The sequence below is a fragment of the Schistocerca nitens genome, chromosome 8 (assembly GCF_023898315.1).
Source record: "Schistocerca nitens isolate TAMUIC-IGC-003100 chromosome 8, iqSchNite1.1, whole genome shotgun sequence".
NCBI classification, from domain to species: domain Eukaryota; kingdom Metazoa; phylum Arthropoda; class Insecta; order Orthoptera; family Acrididae; genus Schistocerca; species Schistocerca nitens.
The window spans coordinates 512,601,288-512,616,438 of NC_064621.1; the positions used below are offsets into that span (position 1 = coordinate 512,601,288).

Here is a 15,151-nt window from a genome sequence, read left to right on the forward strand (position 1 = left end):
TTGTGTGAATATAATATTAAGGACTTCATTATTTTTAACCATGATTACTGTGAATTTCGTTAAAACAAGTAAGTACTCTGAAGCCTTAATCGCCGGCCGCGGTGGTCTAGCGGTTCTGGCGCTGCAGTCCGGAACCGCGGGACTGCTACGGTCGCAGGTTCGAATCCTGCCTCGGGCATGGGTGTGTGTGACGTCCTTAGGTTAGTTAGGTTTAAGTAGTTCTAAGTTCTAGGGGACTTATGACCTAAGATGTTGAGTCCCATAGTGCTCAGAGCCATTTGAAGCCTTAATAAAAAGCCCAAATGCTGAAGGGAGCGTCTGCAAGTTGCTTCAGTTGCCAGCACACCTTCTGGCTGCGAGTGGCGTCCAGCTGCGTCTTGTCGATGAAGTTGATAGCGGCGTACTCTATGACGACGGCGAAGACGAACGAGAAGCATAGGATGACGAAGTAGTCCAGCGCCGTGGCGTACGAGACGCGCGGCATCTGCGAGCGGCCGCCGAACCCCATGTTGGCCATCGACAGCACCGTCATCACACCTGCCACACACGCACAAAATGGTACTGTACTGTCTTCGTGATAAAATCATAGACTTACGCACTTTTATTTTTTCGACATCTTTTTTTTTCCGTGGGACAACGCAACGGAAACCGCTTGCAGCCCGAAGATGACCACAGGCGAAACCTGTAATGGTTGTTGGTTGTTTTTGGAGAAGGAGACCAGACAGCGAGGTCATCGGTCTCATCGGATTAGGGAAGGAAGTCGGCCGTGCCCTTTGAAAGGAACCATCCCGGTATTTGCCTGGAGCGATTTAGGGAAATCACGGAAAACCTAAATCAAGATGGCCGGACGCGGGATTGAACCGTCGTCCTCCCGAATGCGAGTCCAGTGTCTAACCACTGCGCCAGAAACCTGTAATGACACCGCGTGATTGTGTCGAACAAATATAAAAATAAAAGAATACACATCATCCTAGCTAGTGCCATTATGAAGACTAACACAGCCCCACACAAAGTCGTTACGCAGAGCAACAGCAGAAATGTTTATCAATACTTACTACGAGCAGTTTCCAGGACTACCTCGTCAAATTGGAGTTAAAGTTATTAGTCTATCACGTCAACATGAATAAAAATGACCTCCAGGAGGTCTTGAATAGAAACAATTAGTCATTTTTACATAAAAATACCTGTAAATGGCCAACCTGCAGACATTTAAATACCATTTCAATTTTTATAGGTGTGTTTCGAAATCTTTGCGATAAATGTCTCTAATCGTGATTGATCAAATGATAGGGAACAACTTTTGTTGGAGACAAAATATATGTTGGCTCTTCCAGCGATTTTAGGTGTCGTTTAACACATGTTATGCCCCTGAGAAGCGGCAGGATGTAGGCTAGTGGTTCCCAACCTGGGGGTAATTGCCCCTGAGCGGTAGATGAAATTTTCTGAGGGATAAAGACTAAACTATTCAATTCTGTTTCAGTAACGAAACTAAATTATTTTCAAAAGATCGTTACTATTACTATTAACAGAATTTTGTAAGACTGTAATACTGATTATATAAGTTATCAATTACTTATTCTCAGTTAGTAGCATTAATGCAGTGGAGGTTACAGGTTCCTTACATAGTCCACCCACTACACACATGTGTTATGCTTTGTCCCGTTCATCGCTGATGATAAATGTGAGACATATACGTAACAAAAGCTAAATATCTCAAGAAATTGTGTTCTCCAAGTTATAGATGGTACCTGCAGTAAACTAGAAATTGCTACATTACTCGCTTCGATACATATAAATGAATTAATTGACAGCACGACACAGCAGTAACTACATAAAGGCTATTGTAATACTGTACACAGTTTTATTATTATTATTATTATAACTATTATTAAAGTATATAAAGATGGTATCTGTTGTTTCGGACATGTCCGACAGAACAGATGCCATCTTCATGTAGTTAAGACTAATCGGCCATTGACCTTCTTCTGTGCTGGATGCACACGCATTGCCCGAACTCTTACGGGACTCGGTAAGATTGTCTGCCACGAGTAATGAGTGTAATGGGCAGGGGCATTACGAATGTAGCGTGTGGACATTAAGTTGGGAATGTGGGTCTCACGGGGAGAGTGCAAGGGATAAATCCCTGCAGTGGCACTATCCTCTGTGCCCTCGGTGGCTCAGATGGATAGAGCGTCTGTCATGTAAGCAGACGATCCCGGGATCGAGTCGCGGTCGGGATACACATTTTCAGCTGTCCCCGTTGATGTATACCAATGCCTGTCGACAGCTTAGGGTCTTGATTTAATTATCATTTCATATTATTAGAGCGGTTAAACACAAAGAATGAACATCCAGGTCAGAAGTAGGGAATGCGCAATGAAGTGATTTACGAACAGTAAGAATAGTGCATGCATCTGAATTTGTTTGATTTCAAATGGGGTTGCCGTGTACAGGTCGAGCAAGTGCCGCAATGAAGAGGAGTAATGCAGGGGAAGCACTGGGGATTGTTAGTTTCCTTTTCTGAGAAAGTATTGTGTATAACGTTTGTGATGCACCACGAATTCCTTCGCTATTTATTTTAACACACATACATAAACTAAGTATCATTCATCGTTCATCATTTTAAAAATAAAAGTCTTTGATTCTACAGTCCAATTAGGTGCTAAAGTTGGTGATAATGTGGGGGGGGGGGGGGGGGGGGAGGGGGAAGTGGGGGAGAAGGCAACAGATAGCAGGGGGTGGCAGGCCGGGGGTACTAGCTAATCTCTCATTGCACTCAGGGGTGCAAGAAATGTTGGGTACCACTGGTGTAGGCACTATGCGTCCAACGTTTGTTGCCTATCATCCAGTCAGCTGCTCCGCATGAAAGACAGTAGGCCAATCAAAACAGAAGTTCGTGAATCCCTTCTAAAATATCTTTCTCCGCTTATAGACACTCCTTCATACGCTTTTCTTGTTGCAAAAGACTATCAATTTGCTGGTGTAGGCAGTATGCTAGATACCTGGTAAGTAGACCCTGCTAGTTCGATGGAATCTCGCGTCTCAGAGCCGGCGAATACTAAAAGACGCCTAGCATCACTGGGAAGCATCGGCGAACATTTTCTCTCTTAAGAAAAATTCTTTTCCGTGGTTCGATCTAACACCCCTAGATGTTTGTTACGCAGAATTTCAAACGGTTGAGATGGCTCTGAGCACTATGGGACTTAACATCTCAGGTCATCAGTCCCCTAGCACATAGAACTACTTAAACCTAACTAACCTAAGCACATCACACACATCCAGGCCCGAGGCAGGATTCGCACCTGCGCCGTAGCGGTCGCGCGGTTCCAGACTGAAGCGCCTAGAGCCGCTCGGTCACAGCGGCCGGCCACGGAGACTTTGAATGTGTGCATGTATATATATATATATATATATATATATATATATATATATATATATATATATATATGTGTGTGTGTGTGTGTGTGTGTGTGTGTGTGTGTGTGCGCTTCTGTGTCAGTCGTGCATAACGACTTTGGGTGAGGTTGCTTTGGTCTCCATCTGGAAGCAACTTTGCTGGTGCAGTTCTAGCGAGGTTGTAAGTAACCACTGCGGTCGTCAGCCACATCCATCCACGTTGCTCCTACATTTTCTGTCATGTCATAAATCCAGCCTTCATTTGGTCGTTGTCTTTGTGTGTCGTTCCGTATCTTTCGCAGCGCCATCCTCAGGAAGCCGCTTGATTTTGCATTCAGCTGCTGGACGTGTTGCTTCCTGAGTGGTGTCGAGGGTGCCTTGTTTGACAGTGCACGTACTAAAGAACAGGTGATGTAATTATCGCATGGTCGTAAGATGAGCATTCCACACACCGATTCGATGTATACGGAGTCGTCAGGCGCATTTTCTCTCGTGTTTCGCCAAATGTCTGCAATTTCGTTTTCGCAACGTGTAGCGCAAACAAATCATACTCATCACGTCTTTCGTCAGGCGCCCAGCGCCGACGAAAAGCGTCAGTTAATTTCCCCTTTACAGATAAATTATCTTCAAATCGGAATTTTACATCCTGTTCGACAGAGCGGTCCCAAATTAGTCTAGTGCGTTACTAGTTTTATCGACACGTATTAACAAGAACAGCAAATCACGAAGAATAACCAGTACTCCAGCAGCGACCGAGCAGGCAGTTTTGCACGGCGAAAGCGGGCAGCGCGGGCCAGGACGATGCTGTTGCTCCTCGAGTATTGGTTATTCTTCGTGTTGTATTATGAGAGACACCCTGTATGTTTCAGGCTCATCTGATGATGAGGCTATAAGCGCCGACATCGAGGTTGGAGTAATAAAATACGGACCTAATTGCAGTGTGAGGCAATTTCCTATCGATCTAGTCGTTGACTTCAACTGCTCTGAATACAAAAACTCCGCAACTGGTTCTATACCTTCACAGTTAATTTGAACAATTTTCTTTTTCATTTGTTGATTATATGTTATTTTACCGTTATCACTGATTTTGAGCCTACTTTCAATTTTGCTCTATTGAGTTGAGGTAAATAGGACTATGTCGGAAGGAAAACAACAACGGCTGACGTATGTTGCACTAACATGTTTTCTTTCTTCGTTTTTTTTTTTTTATTTGGAAATATTTCCAGTGTGATTGCCTTAAGAAATTTAGCATTTATGGAATCTAAAAAGATCTCTCCTCTTAAAAACTGAATTTCTCACTAAGCTGGTGCGGTGTTATGGAAGCTGTAGCATCGATGTATATACCGTCTAAAAATTAACAGAAGTTGTAGAAATGCCTTGTTTCTTAATAGCTGTTGGTACAGATTTTAAAATTCTAATACTAATAGCAAATTAGTAATTCATACTTGTTAACACGTTCATGACTTGCAAACTGTCCATTGTGCTATGTCCACACTAAAGCCAGAATGTCAGTTTTCTCGATCAATATACAGTTCTATGTGCTTTAGTGAATTTCTTGTAGATTAGAGAAAAGATGTTAATAGATCTACAGGAGGTCCAGCACGACAACAGGTAGCCTGCACAATGCACCAGCTAGACCAGCTGAATTAACTCCCCATCGCGGAAAAAAAAAGAAAACGGTGAAGAAAACCTAAGCAAGGGGACTGCGAGGACGTGGTTGCATTCTGGCGTCTTCATACATTTGCGAAGATGGAATGTACCTATACTTATCCTTTAAGATTCATGTTAATCATTCCGAGGTGGCCAACGAGGAGGATTTCTTGTAAGGGATGGCAATCACGTGACCATTTACAGAGTGGGGCAGAACGACCACACACACTGACAGTGGCAACGAACTATTGTGGAAGTGGGTGAGAGAATGGTATACGGTACGGGGACGACTGTGAACGAATGCAGACTCGGGCAGTAAGCAACTCTCCCAACCACAAAATAGTAAGACAAAGAACATTTTGCTTTGAATTAGTTGAGTACGATAGGGCTGACAATGTTGTCAGGCTTTCTGCTGTAATAGTGGATACAGCAATATTAATGTGAACGGCAGACTTCAGGGGTCTAACATACTGAATTTTCAACAGCAGTATCACTGAAAAACGCTTCCGGTACAGGGGTAATATTAATAAGTGTGTCAAAAGCGAAATTAATAATACTTTCGGAAGAGACTGAACTGAAACTGAATGAATACTATTTTGCAGTTCTTTTCGTATTAGTATGTTTATATTTATTTCTTAAGAGTTAGATCACACTTCTGTTGCTTTGTGTGTGTGAATATGTGTTGTTGCGGGCAAATGATGACCTCACAGTGATTCGTCGATCCAACGAACGAACTGCACATCGGCTAGGCTGACAAGGGGAGGCCGCCAATTGTGAAATCCAGATTCGATTCATACTGCGCATAATAAAAGCTCACGGCCGGAGGTGTAATGTGGCAAAGCACCAAGATGCACTTCTCAGCCGTTGTCGAGAAAATCGACAGTTAAAAGAAACCGTTGCCATGAAATACTGTCTACGATTAATAATTTTCTACAGCGTCGTGTTGCAGCGGTAAGCACTCGGGTTCGTAATCCGAAGGTCGCCGGATCGAATCTCGCACGATGCAATCTTTTTTTTTGTATTTGTTTCTTGTAATTCAAATGTGTATATACACACATATATATATAATTCCCGGTAATCAGTTGCAACAGTTATGCATATAATAAGTTAATGAAAGTCGTTTCTCGTGGAAAAACTGGCGACTTCGAACATCATTATGTTTTCCGCAAACAAAGTTGTATTTCACAAATGTTATTAATTGTCTTCATAATGTTAACCACGTATAGTTAACGGAAGACGTAAAAACGGTATTCCGAAACGAATACGTATAGCGGAAGTCAAACGTTACTCGCTCGTTACACTTGAAGGACAGATGTTGAATGGGCCGAAACGAGCAGCCGCATAACAGCGTAGTTGCCTGCTAACTTCGAAAGAAGGTAGATGCGGTCCCTAGCGCAACTTATAACATCGTCGAAAATCAGTGCGGACGGGAGAGCTTTGGTACACCCTGTTAAACAAACGGAAAAATGGAGGCGGTACAATTGGAGAGCGATCCGCCTTCACCAACATGCATAAGCAATTCATTAATAGTTTATATATATATATATATATATATATATATATATATATATTTGAATTACAAAAAACTAATAAAAAAATTGCATGGCGTGAGTTTCTATCCGGCGACCTTCGGATTACGAACCCGAGCGCTTACCGCTGCGCCACGACGCTGCAGAGAATGAGTAATCGTAGAGAGTATTTCACCGCAACGGTTTCTTTTAACTGTCGATTTTCTCGACAACGGCTGAGAAGTGCATCTTGGTGCTTTGCCACATTACACATCTGGCCATGAGCTTTTATTATGCGCAGTATGAATCGAATCTGAATTTCACAATTGGCGGCCTCTCCTTGTGAGACAGTCAGACGGCCTCAGGAAGTCTAGTAAGTTGATAGCCCTGAATTCAAAGTGAAACTGGCAACCCTAATATGCAACTTACGACATAGCACGAGAGCCAGTCATCACTGAGATAGTTTGCGTGTTGGAGGAAACAGAATACGAGGTGGGGATAACAAGTACGTTACAATCATATGACCGTTAGAAAAAGTAAGATTTTGTTGCAGGGAGAATTAGTTGTAAGTGATGTCCTAGCTCCTGTACCCGCCAGATGCAGATTTCCCTCAGACAAGTCCCGGCTGTCATCGTGGCTTCGGTCCATCTGCTGTGTGTCCGTAACACACAGTGACAGGCAGCGTAGCTGCGCGCTGACAAGTAAAGGCCGTACGTTCGACCGTGACATTCTTGACGGTTAGCAAACAGGCGTCATAGGCGGTTAGCCCGCCTGCACAATCTTATCACACGGGGCAAAGTCTGCAGCGTTGTTTAGTGGCAGAATGTCTGCATCAAATAGTAACATCCAGAAAAAGTTAACTATATTAGCTAGTTTGGTGCTGAGCGTCGCACAGACTGAGACTAATGAAAAAAAGGAAGGATGAAAGGTTGGTCAAGAATTTGAATAAGGAGAACTGCTGTAAGGGGTGTATTGTCTGTGCTTCTTTCAGAATTTGAATTTTCAGTTAGGAACGTCACATTAATGAGTAACTTATTTCATTACGATATGACGAAGTAGTATAGTAATGATCGTAAAACACAACGCTGTTTTGATAGGACAAAACCATTTGGCGATGTATTTGGTCTTACGATAGACGTAACAGTCGAAACTGTTGTTAGAGCTTCAGCGTGTAGATGTTTGTTTTCAAGATAGCGACGAGTAAAGAGTTAAAAGAAGTAGTACTTTCAGTTTTTGTGAATTCTCATAAGTTATCAGGCGTCAAGGGTAAAAAGAAATACAACAGCAGGGCTCAGCAAAGTTGTGCTACGCAAAAAAACTACAGGGAAATATCATCCAATACAAAATGTAAGTGTGTAACGTGTGATGTGCACCCTGACAAATCCAAACTCACTGAAACTATTAAGTCACGGCAAGGCATTGTGCGTGTATCAATCGAGAGGGACAGAGTGCTAGCTGATAGGCTGAGAAATTCTGCAAGTGAACGTAATGAACTTAAGACCGCCAAACAGGCCGAAAGTGGATGCAACGAAGGAGAAGTGTACACAGCGGCTGAAGATAACGTTAATAATACCGTTATTCCAACGAATGTTGCTCCCTACACAAATCATAGCGTATATAATGCGTCATCTACAGTAAAAGTTTCTCGTGTGCTGCTTCAAAATACTTTATCAGAAAACCATCAAACCATAAGCCAAGAGGAAACGGTCGCAAAAATTACGCAACCTTTGCGTCCACTCCAGCCGAATTCGGCACTTGAAAATAAAAACAACATTTCCAACACTAAAGAAGCGCAAAATGTAACTAACGCAAAAAATGCAGCCGGAAGAAAAGCGATTTTACTTGGTGATAGTCACCTTAGAGGTGTTGCCCCCAAAGAGGTAAATGCTCTAGATTAAACCAGGTGCTCTCACTGACCAAAGTAACAGATACTTGTCAAAACATAACCAAGAAAGACTACATTGTGATCTGTGGTGGCTCAAATGAGGTTGCCCACAACGAAGGTTTGCATGCTGCTAATGTGTTGCGAACAGCTCTAAACGACCTGAAGCATTCTAACGTAATACTGTAGTTGATATTCCACACAGGCATCACTTAATATAATCCTCGTGCGTAAACAAGGCAATAATACTGAAAGGTAACTTGTTTTGACTATTTAATTGATTGAGAATGTTGGCAAAATTTTGTGTGCTAACAACATTTATTTTACCAAACCAGATATGAATTATACTAAACAAGCTATAGATTGAATTCCCTAAACAACTAACAGATGACTAAATACTCCACTGGGTGGCGCCTGGTTGGCAGAGACAGTTTAACTAGGTGATCGGTGAGTCAGCTACTCTGGCCCTAAAAATGTGCATAACGTAAGCTGAATTGATCTGACGCTGAGCAGGCTTTGAGTGATCAAACCTACTGAAGTTTATCTACATAGTTGCAGCCGAGAGCAGGTGGCGATTCAGATCTGTACGCCCCGACAATGCCGGAGCGGCAGTATGTTACCCTATTTACTACCCTTTTTACTTCGTGCGGCGACGTGACGCATCTGGCGGGATGTGTGCGCGGAGGAGCTGCGACGTGGAGGCAGCACCTGTGAATCGATCGCGGCCACGAAAGAAATGCAAACATCTCACGGTCTAGCGATCAGGCAGACGCATCGCAATTTACTCTCTACCAGAGCACTGAAATCACGGTAGATTTCAGTAAATGACACACTCGTTCGCTGGTCGTACCAAGCACCAAGTTGGCTCACTTATACGACAGAGCGCACATGGATACCAAACATCAAGACTGGTAAACCAAAAACGAATAAGTGTGCCTCCGGCAAATGAGTAGTCCGAGACGTTTTAAGCCACACTGTCTGTACAGAAAGAACTGCACCACAGGCTCCCCAGTCTAAACAACTTGCAAGTGAAGTCATACTAAGGAGAGGTCCCAAGTACCAACCACACATGCCAAAGCTTCGACCAGAAGTTCCTTACCAGACCAGAGTCCCGCACCCCAGTGCATCCCACCTATACAGAAAGAAATTCCATTTTCCCGCAAAGTGCACGAACGACACTGCCTTCACACCATCTTGAGCCAGTCACAAGGCTCTAGAGACGCTAAATATCCCCTCCCACACAACAGCACAAACTCATGTCAAACCAGGGCAAGAATTAAGAAATTTGCATCTCTGAAAAAAAATTGTTCTTGTTGTTGTGGTCTTCAGTCCTGAGACTGGTTTGATGCAGCTCTCCATGCTACTCTATCCTGTGCAAGCTTCTTCATCTCCCAATACGTACTGCAGCCTACATCCTTCTGAATCTGTTTAGTGTATTCATCTCTTGGTCTCCCTCTACGATTTTTACCCTCCACGCTGCCCTCCAATACTAAATTGTTGATCCCTTGATGCCTCAGAACATGTCCTACCAACCGATCCCTTCTTCTTGTCAAGTTGTGCCACAAACTCCTCTTCTCCCCAATCCTATTCAATACCTCCTCATTAGTTATGTGATCTACCCATCTAATCTCCAGCATTCTTCTGTAGCACCACATTTCGAAAGCTTCTATTCTCTTCTTGTCCAAACTATTTATCGTCCATGTTTCACTTCCATACATGGCTACACTCCATACAAATACCTTCAGAAACGACTACCTGACACTTAAATCTATACTCGATGTTAACAAATTTCTCTTCTTCAGAAACGCTTTCCAGTCTACATTTTATATCCTCTCTACTTCGACCATCATCAGTTATTTTGCTCCCCAAATAGAAAAACTCCTTTACTACTTTAAGTGTCTCATTTCCTAATCTAATTCCCTCAGCATCACCCGACTTAATTCGACACAGTTCCATTATCCTCGTTTTGCTTTTGTTGATGTTCATCTTATATCCTCGTTTCAAGACACTGTCCATTCCGTTCAACTGCTCTCCCAAGTCCTTTGCTGTCTCTGACAGAATTACAATGTCATCGGCGAACCTCAAAGTTTTTATTTCTTCTCCATGGACTTTAATACCTACTCCGAATTTTCCTTTTGTTACCTTTACTGCTTGCTCAATATACAGATTGAATAACATCGGGGACAGGCTACAACCCTGTCTCACTCCCTTCCCAACCGCTGCTTCCCTTTCATGCCCCTCGACTCTTATAACTGCCATCTGGTTTCTGTACAAATTGTAAATAGCCTTTCGCTCCCCGTATTTTACCCCTGCCACCTTTAGAATTTGAAAGAGAGTATTCCAGTCAACATTGTCAAAAGCTTTCTCTAAGTCTACAAATGCTAGAAATGTAGGTTTGCCTTTCCTATTTTCTAAGATAAGTCGGAGGGTCAGTATTGCCTCACGTGTTCCAACATTTCTACGGAATCCAAAATGATCTTCGCCGAGGTCGGCTTCTACCAGTTTTTCCATTCGTCTGTAAAGAATTCGCGTTAGTATTTTGCAGCCGTGACTTATTAAACTGACAGTTCGGTAATTTTCACATCTGTCAACACCTGCTTTCTTTGGGATTGGAATTATTATAATCTTCTTGAAGTCTGAGGGAATTTCGCCTGTCTCATACATTTTGCTCACCAGATGGTAGAGTTTTGTCAGGACTGGCTCTCCCAAGGCTGTCAGTAGTTCTAATGGAATGTTGTCTACTCCCGGGGCCTTGTTTCGACTTAGGTCTTTCTGTGCTCTATCAAATTCTTCACGCAGTATCATATAACCCATTTCATCTTCATCTACTTCCTCTTCCATTTCCATAATATTGTCCTCAAGAACATCGCCCTTGTATATTCCCTCTATATACTCCTTCCACCTTTCTGCTTTCCCTTCTTTGCTTAGAACTGGGTTCCCATCTGAGCCCTTGATATTCATACAAGTGGTTCTCTTTTCTCCAAAGGTCTCTTTAATTTTCCTGTAGGCAGTATCTATCTTACCCCTAGTGAGGTAAGCCACTACATCCTTACATTTGTCCTCTAGCCATGCCTGCTTAGCCATTTTGCACTTCCTGTCGATTTCATTTTTGAGACGTTTGTATTCCCTTTCGCCTGCTTCATTTACTGCATTTTTATATTTTCTCCTTTCATCAATTAAATTCAGTATTTCTTCTGTCACCCAAGGATTTCTACTAGCCCTCGTCTTTTTACCTACTTGATCCTCTGCTGCCTTCACCACTTCATCCCTCAAAGCTATCCATTCTTCTTCTACTGTATTTCTTTCCCCCATTCTTGTCAATTATTCCTTTATGCTCTTTCTGCAACTCTGTACAACCTCTGCTTTAGTCAGTTTATCCAGGTCCCATCTTCTCAAATTCCCACCTTTCTGCAGTTTCTTCAGTTTTAGTCTACAGTTCATAACCAATAGATTGTGGTCAGAGTCCACATCTGCCGCTGGAAATGTCTTACAATTTAAAACCTGGTTCCTAAATCTCTGTCTTACCATTATATAATATATCTGATATCTTCTAGTATCTCCGGGGTTCTTCCATGTATACAGCCTTCTTTCATGATTGTTTTCACAGTCGGGGAAGAGATGATTTTCTCTGAAGTCGTGTCCCTTCCCATGGCAACAAGTGAACAGATCTCAAAGATCTTTATCTAAATTGCTTGTGCCTTGGAGCTTTTTAATCCTAGCTATGAGGTGTAATAAAAATTCTATCTTTAAACATTTCTCAGATGCCGGAGTTTTCTTATACAACAGGGGTAGCCGAGGGAAGTGGGTCACTGGCCTATTTGCAATATCGGCAAACACGATAACACATGAATTTTTATTACGTGTGGCTCTGCACACAATGCCTGGTTTACAACTCCATTGGGTAGAAGCGTTCCTTTAGACCTCACCCCTGCCCAGGCTTCTGCTGGCGCCATGGCAGGTATCATGGCATTGGCATTGTTCTGCTGGAGTCCTGTCCTGACGATGGGCTGCCTTGTCTGCCCTGTACAGTTGTGAGTCAGTCCGGCAAGATTTACTAAGGGATGGACTCGCTGCCAATTACTTTCAACTCCCAACAAGCCGTTTCTATGAGCTAAGAATCATAAAAATACCTCATGCTTTTAGCACCCTACCAGTTTCTATGAACGCCTGCTCAGGCCATTCACTTTCTGGAGTCTCACTCAAGGTGCATCAGGTTGTAATAAAATCTTTAATAATCTTCCATATGCGAAAAATAGGTGAGATAGTAACTTTTCCTCTCTCAATAACTATAAATAGACAATATGCAGAAATTTGCAGCAATTTTGGGAATATTGGGGGGGGGTTTCAACGTCGAGGTCATCAGCGTTTTGCGAATATTCATAGGACTGAAGCACACAGATTTGGTGGAGAACTTTGCACCACTCATGACCTTCATCTTAACTGGCATGGGAACTATAATTTGTGACATAATTATAAATGCTAGGAACAGTGTGAACTCAGGACAATCAGATTTGACCAAAGAGTGTACCACTATACAATATAATTGAAGGACTGGGTATAGGGAGACTACACTGGACAACTGGCTGGTGAAAAAAACAAGGTAAAAGTGCTTCTTGCCAACCTATCAGTGTGTGGAAACTGACCAAATTGGAAAAATGGGTAGTGAGAAATAACTTGCACAGACCTTCAACTGAAACTACTTTTTTAGAGAAAACAATGTAACTACTTCTGCTAAACAAAAACTGGCAATTTATCATCGAAACACTAGAGGCCTCTGCAGTAAGTTAAATGAACCACGAGGTGTAGATTATGCCTATGTTCTGTGATTTACTGAGCACCATATTAATTCTGGTATAGAAAAACTTGTGATAAATAATCATTGCTTAGCAAAGTCATTTTGTAAATTATATGCAGAATTATAGTTTAGAACAAGATTTGGAAATGTGTGCCATAGAAATGTCTCTGAATAATTCCCATATATCAGTAGTTAAAATGTACAGAGTACCTTCAGCGAAATTTACTCTCTTCTTGAAGAAGTTAGATGCTCTCCTAACATACTTATTCAAACATAATGTGATACTGCTTGGGGACTTCAGTGTAAACCTTCTAACAAATTCCAAAGACAGATCAGACCTAGAAAATCTTGCTTCTGTCCTTTGCTTCCCTACTGAAATAACTTCTTGCACTAACACTCTATCAATAAAATATATATAGATAAGCCCAAAATAGGTGATACTACTGCCAGGCAATTCCTAAATGGTCTCTCTGACCATGATGGACAAAGACTCATTACAAATAGTGCAAGTATCTATGAGAATGACAGTGGCCCCAAGTGGAAAATAGCTAGGACAATTAATGATGAAACTATACAGACTTTTAAATCACATCTCCAAGCCACATACTGAAGACCTGTGTATAATTTAGAAATTTCAGTTCCAAAGTACAGTCTTTTCAGTAACGAAGTGGCACTGATATTTGAAAGTACCTTCTCAAATATATATATTTTATATAAGATCCAAACCACAAAACATACCAAAATTCCCTGGATAACCACTGGTATTAATATTTCATGGAAGGAAACGAGAGCTGTACGTCGGCACAAAAGATACAGACAACCACAACCAACTAAATCACTATAAAAATACTGTAAAATACAAAGTAAAGTTACTCAGAAGTCAAAAAGTTTGTATCTGTGCTCAAAAATTAATAAATCTAGTAACAAAATCAAAACAATATGGGCATTAATAAGGAGAAATATTGGTGCAAATTGCCCCAGTAGGTCCCAAAACATTGTTCTCAGTAAAGAAGGAAGACAAGTGCAAAATCAAGAGGCTGTGGCAAAAATTTTTAATGAGCACTTTTTATGTGTTGCTGAGAAAACAGGATACAATGGCTCGTTAGAAGAGGCCTTAAAAATATTGAAGGGTCATTTCTAAAATTGCATAGAGCAGATAGGTATAGCCCCTATAGCAGTAGAGGAAGTAAGAAAAACCACTATTTCTTTAAAAAGCAAAAATTCAACTGGAGTCGACATCATCTCCAGCAAGCTGCTAAAAGCTTGCTGCAAACAGTTCAAAATGGCTCTGAGCACTATGGGACTTAACTGCTGAGGTCATCAGCGCCTAGAACTTAGAACTACTTAAACCCAACTAACCTAAGGACATCACACACATCCATGCCCGAGGCAGGATTCGAACCTAGAAACAGTTCAGTGAAGTCCTAGTTCATATATTCAATGCCTCTCAGAAACAAGGTATCTTCCTTGACAGGATGAGGTATGCTATAGTAAGACCCCCTACAAAAAAAAGGCGATGCCTCAAATCTTACGAACTATGGTCCTGTCTCTCTTTTGACGATATTTTCTAAGGTACTCGAAAAATTAATATATGTCAGGATAGTCAGTCACCTAGAAAATTTCGCAGTAATTAGTAAAAACCGGTTTGGATCCAGAGAAGGTAGCTACACAACCGAAGCTATATTTTCATTTACCAATAATGTTTTTGAATGCCTTAAGAAGAAGACATTGCCTGCTGGCATATTTTGCGTTCTGTCTATGGCCTTCGACTGCGTCAATTATAGAATAATAATTACAGAGAAAGCTTGCTACTATGGACTCTGTGGACAAATGGACAACTGGCTCTAATCCTATCTACAGCACACACAACGGAAGTAGTGATAGATTGTTCCAATACGCAGGTAGAAGGCGTAGAGTCCG

At 41.9% G+C, this 15,151-nt stretch overlaps 1 protein-coding gene across 1 annotated transcript in view; it reads right to left on the reverse strand.

The window, feature by feature from the left end:
- Positions 1–15,151, reverse strand: part of LOC126199320 (gamma-aminobutyric acid receptor subunit alpha-4-like) — a 164,842-nt gene that overhangs the window by 37,251 nt on the left and 112,440 nt on the right. The window contains exon 7 of the mRNA XM_049936160.1: positions 347–537. Coding sequence (XP_049792117.1) covers positions 347–537 — 191 coding nt within the window. The remainder of the gene's footprint in view (positions 1–346; positions 538–15,151) is intronic.